Raw genomic sequence first — 5205 nt, forward strand, 5'->3', positions numbered from 1 at the left:
TGGTTCTCTTCTGGAAGGTTGGAACGTAGAGGAACTGTCTAGGTCACGTGATTCTCTGAAGAGAAGCTGCATATCATGCAAAGCTAATTACTTGATGCAAGTGCTTTACCTGGGTCCTGTGGTGGGGACTAGATAGCAGCCTTCATACGCATTACTAGCAATGCATAAGGAGGCTGGTATTGAGTACAGTGGCTCTCAACCTTTTTTTAGACTCAAGGCATCACTTGGAAAATGCCAGCTCTTGGCTTTCATGCCTTGACTGCAGAAAAATAATGGAGCAACTCTGTTGAAAATAACTCAGCAACACAGCAACAGCTGCATTCCTTTTTAAAATCTCTGGGTTCACCTTGTGAAATGTGTTAATTAGAATTACTGATCTAGTAAAACTTTCCAGAAAACATTGCTTCCTGTATGTTTCCTAGAACCAAATGACCAGGACAGGATTGTATTAAACCATTTCAAACTTTGCTTGTGAGTTTTGAAATGCAAGTAGCATTAACCTACATGTACCACACCCACATGCCATCCCAGTTTTGTTAGGCTTATGAAACTGAGATCTTTGGCGTTTGGTGATTTAGGCTGCTGGCAGATGTTATATTTAATGTGATCGCTAATTAGCCAGTTTGTACAATTAACAGCACAATAAAACCAAATAAGACACAAAGTTATTACAAAAAATATATGTAGTAACTTTGTAGCTGGTGTCCTTTTTTCCCTTTAATTGAATGTGTGGCTAGCGCTGACTGGCATTCCCAGCCATGGGAGGAGACTTGAGCGCCCAGCTTGCTATTTATGGGTGCAGGGGGAGCCTGGGATTGTGGTTTTGGATGCCTCCTGCACTGGCAACAGAGCAAGGTCGGGTTCTGATTCCCCAATCCCACTATCACACCCCCTGCCATACACGTCGCATGGTAGGAGGCCCAATTGCTGGGATCTCAGATCAAATCCTGTCACACCTTTAATTGACATCTGCCAGGGGCCTTGGCAAATGAGGCTTTTCCTTTTCTGACAGATTAATTTGTTTATCCTTTTAAAAAAGGATAATAGGTATATTTTTCTTTCTTTCTTGAACTGGTTGGGTAATATCTCTTGCATGTATATAAAGTTGTGTTAATTTTGCTATCTTCTTTATTCCTATGTATTTTAAAGAATTGGGATGAACCTGAATACATTCCAGACACTAGTGCCGAGAGATCTAAAGACTGGAACAATGCAACTGATGGAGAATGGCGACACCCTATGATCAAGAATCCACTGTACAGAGTAAAATCATTCTAGTTATGGATAACTTCTTTAAACTGCTTGTTCTTTTGGCCAAAGGTATCGAGAATTATATGGTTTGTTGTAGGGTGAATGGAAACCAAGGAAGATTGATAACCCTAATTATAAAGGAGTTTGGCCCCATCCGCAGATTGACAATCCAAACTACTTGCCAGACTTCAACATTCTCAGCTATGAGAACATTGGTGTCATAGGACTAGATATTTGGCAGGTCAGTTGTCTTAAATTCTTGCAGGTAACTAGAAATTAAAGTACTTATTCCATTCCTTTCCTGTACAGAGGTGTTTGTCAAACTTTTTTCTGTAAATGTGTAGAAACTGTAGGGTTAGCTAATGCCTGTATCCCCCTGCCCCCCCCCCACTTGCCTTCATTTAAATATGTAATTGGCTGCATTTTACATAAAGTCAAATATTGCATTAAACAGATCTAATTACACAACAGCTCTAATGCTGATGACTTTGAGATTTAATGAAAAATGAGGGAATAATGTTCTTGTGTTTTTATAAATGTTCTTTATACTTCACTAAATGTGGCTCTTCAGTGCATACTTTACTTACGCTCAAGTATAGTATGATGATAGGTACATATTTTTTCTTCCAAACTAGTAGTCCAAGCTACTATGGACAAATGTGGAAATAAAAAAGGTCTAAAGTGTCCATCTTTTATTTAAAGAAATGACAAGGCCTTACATTCTGGAGTACAATTCTGCAGCCACATAACTGTGGCATTCTTGGGATTGTGCAAAATGTAGAATTCAGCAGCATCCGGAATTTTAGTCATGAAAAGGAATAATCAAGTTCCCCGACAATACAGTTTTAGCTTAACTTTTTCCACCCAACGTTCTCTCCTTCCATTCAAGGTGAGAGCTGGAACCATTTTTGATAATTTCTTGATCACAGATGATGAAGAATATGCAGAAGATTTTGGATATGAAACCTGGGGAGAAACCAAGGTAATGAATGAAATCCTTATTCCTATTTTAGCCACTCATTATCAAGTAAAAGGACTGGAGTTATGTAAAGGGGTCTGTCTTACAGGCTTTTTATTGTGTCAAAGAAGGAATGTCCCCAGACACAAACAGTATAAAGACAACTATTAAGATGCTTTTTTAGGATCTCCTCTCAAACCCTTGTAAAAGGAATGTACAGTTCTGTGGAGGTTCCAAATAGGACTGCAGTCCATTAGGGGGTCCGAATAAATTGCCAGAGGTCTCTAGCCCTTAGAGCAGCTCAGGGTCAGGAGAGAGAAAAAGTTGCTTAAAACCAAATGGACTGATTCTCATCTTTCTGAAACACTTGCCAAGCATACAATCTGTGCATGGAATAATGAATCTTTGTTTAAATGAGCGTGAGTTTGTTGGCTGTATGAGTATCAAGTTCTTATTTCAGCACAAGCCTAAGTTACTGCACGTTTTAAAAGCAGCTTCTTTGTGAAACATTGAATAAATATAGTACCTAGAATCTCCCTCTGCAGGGGCTAGTACTGTCTTACGCTTACTTCTGAGTTGCTACGGGGCCCAAAACTGGCATAAAGCTGGAAAAGTGCACTCACTTTTCCCCCCACAAGCCTTTGCCAGCCATAGACACAACTTGAAAAATCTTGGATGCTTGTTACTAACAAAGGCCTTAATCTTGCAATTTCTCTATAAAGAACTCCTTACCATTGACTTAAATGTCAAGCTCAATGAACAGAAGGGCTTGCCGACTTGGACAAAAAAACCCCTCCATGTCCTTTTCCCTTTAGGACCCTGAAAAGGTGATGAACATAAAACAGACTGAGGAAGAAAAGAAAAGGGAAAGGGCAGAAGAAGAAAAACACTTCAGGGAAAGGCTTAACAAGAAGGTAGAAAAGAAAAAAGAATCAGGAAAGAAAAAGTTAAGGAGGAATACTGTCCAGAAGGAAGAGCTTTAATTCTTACTTGTGAAACTATCTAAATGGTTTGCTTTTTTTTTTTTTTATATATATCTGCTATAAAGGTTTTGCTGTCCTGTTCCCTCCTTCTACCCTCCCTTAGTAACAAGCACTCACCAATGTTATTTAAATCTTTTTTTTGAGAGCTTGGCTAAAATATTATTAATTTATAGATTTTTTTTTTTTTTTCAAATATTTTATTAAGAAGTAAGGCTTCTGATTCTAAGAATGTTAAATTGAAATGGAAGTCAATAAAAATACCAAATGTATTAAGATTTGGTAAAGTATCTCTCAGTGAAGGGTGATTTATACTGAGTGGGTCTCTACAGGGAAAGCTTTACTGCACATTAGACTTTGAATGTGTTACTTTGGGTGTTGACTTTGCTTCTCTGAAGATGGAATGTCCAGTCCTCTCACTCCCAAAGGCGGCCTTTTGCTATCGTACTCTGTATCGGCTGCAGAAAGATACAAAAGCCTGTGGCAGAACTCCTGCCCACTCCACTGCTGACCTCAGGATTGCTGTTCCCAAGCAAAAAAACCCAAACAAACCCCAAGACAAAAATGAATAACCCATCTGAATGGGAAATTGTGGGAACAAGAAATCCATCACAAACTGGTCTGTGTTAGGTTAACCTGAGTGAAATCTTAGTTTCTAAAGGTGAATATCTGCCCTCCTTTCTGACTGACTTCTGACTAAAATGACTACCTGGCTCCCTGTATCCATCATGTTTCCTTTGCAGATCTACCAGAGGGATCTTCCCTTCAGGTAGCTATTATTTTCTTTTAGGAACGCAGCTTTTTGAAGGGGATGGACGGATGGAGAAGAGGGGGAAGAAGCCTGGTTTATCTTACCTAAACACTTACTATCCCTTGCTAATTACCTAGGCTAGGCTAGGGATTGGCAACCTATGGCTGGTGGAGCTATTCTGTCTGGCCCAAAATGCTGCAGCTTCATCTGCGTGGTGCCTGGACAGCAGGAAGAAGTAATAGCAGTGGCATCAGAAGAATAATCCCAGCCTACTGCTCCTGAGGTGTTGCTGACCTGTGACTTGGAGGCATCTGAAGTTAGATGCATCCAAGTGGGTTTCCCACATCTTGTTCAGAGAATCCAGAACAGCTGCCATATCTTGTGAACGCTGGTACTGTCTCTTATTCTCTGGCATTTCCAGGCTAACGATGTTGTAAAAATAAATGATACAACATCGATCTAAGAGTTAAGTAAGTGAGTCTCCGGTGTTGTCCAAAAGCTGAAATTCAGATGTTTTTTTTTATCCAGGAATTCAGAAACACAAGCACTGGAACTTGCCCTGATAATCCTCAATGTAATATGTTGACTTAGTTACTTCAAATGTTTTCTAGTAACAGCTTTTGAACAGAGAGAAAGGTGAGGAGCTGGGGGTAGACAAGTTGGGTAAAGAATGGGGCCAGGGGACGCTGGCGTTTGAAGGGGGAGTCTGGTGTGGAGTCTGGTCTGACTGGTGGGGGGATGGACGGGGTGGGCTGGCTAAGGGGGAGACCAGCAGTGGAGTGAGACAGCAGAAGGCCTGGGAAGGAGACTGAAGTGGGTGCTGCCTTGTGTTGTAACAGCAACCAAGGACACGTGGATGAAAGAAGAGAAGTCATCAGGAAGGTATCCCCGCGCGTAGTAGGCGGAGCAGTGAGGAGCGCCTGGACTTGACTTCTCGGAGGAGCAGACCGACTGGGGCTGCTGGGGAATCAAGGGCCGATGTCCTGGGGCCTGGCTGCGTGTCGTAGTCGCAGCAGTTTCAGTCGTTTGTGGCCCGGGCCTCGGCCGGGCTCCGCTGCAGGTCCGACGAGCCGGCGTCTCGGCCCCGCCGGCCTGGCAGCGCCCGCGAGGGACGGAGGAAGGGAGTCCACCGCACCCATCGCTCGCGCCAGCCCCGCCTATCACTCGCCCCGCCCCCCGGCCGCGGCCCGAGTCCGCGGGAGGAAGATGGCGGCGCTCATTCCCCTCAGCCAGCAGGTAGCCGGCCCGGCCCGGCCCGGCGCGCG

The 5205-nt window shown here is 42.9% G+C and overlaps 2 protein-coding genes across 8 annotated transcripts in view; both read left to right on the forward strand.

Annotated features, from left to right (window-relative positions):
• CALR3 (calreticulin 3) overlaps positions 1-4372 on the forward strand; it is a 9946-nt gene extending 5574 nt beyond the window's left edge. For 2 of the 4 annotated variants that reach the window (XM_019513664.1, XM_019513668.1), the window contains 4 exons: positions 1150-1263; positions 1349-1492; positions 2141-2233; positions 3025-3461. In XM_019513664.1, coding sequence (XP_019369209.1) covers positions 1150-1263; positions 1349-1492; positions 2141-2233; positions 3025-3192 — 519 coding nt within the window. In that variant the 3' untranslated portion in view covers positions 3193-3461. Of the gene's footprint in view, positions 1-1149; positions 1264-1348; positions 1493-2140; positions 2234-3024; positions 3462-3565 lie in introns of those variants that run through there. The other 2 variants (XM_019513667.1, XM_019513665.1) reach the window with 2 other exon arrangements.
• A 739-nt stretch (positions 4373-5111) lies between these two features.
• Positions 5112-5205, forward strand: part of EPS15L1 (epidermal growth factor receptor pathway substrate 15 like 1) — a 62210-nt gene continuing 62116 nt past the window's right edge. For all 4 annotated transcript variants that reach the window (XM_019513669.1, XM_019513670.1, XM_019513671.1 and 1 more), the window contains exon 1: positions 5112-5176. In XM_019513669.1, the coding sequence (XP_019369214.1) occupies positions 5147-5176 (30 nt within the window). In that variant the 5' untranslated portion in view covers positions 5112-5146. The remainder of the gene's footprint in view (positions 5177-5205) is intronic.

This window comes from Gavialis gangeticus, unplaced genomic scaffold (assembly GCF_001723915.1).
Source record: "Gavialis gangeticus isolate Ggan-Ray unplaced genomic scaffold, GavGan_comp1, whole genome shotgun sequence".
Classification (NCBI taxonomy): Eukaryota; Metazoa; Chordata; order Crocodylia; family Gavialidae; genus Gavialis; species Gavialis gangeticus.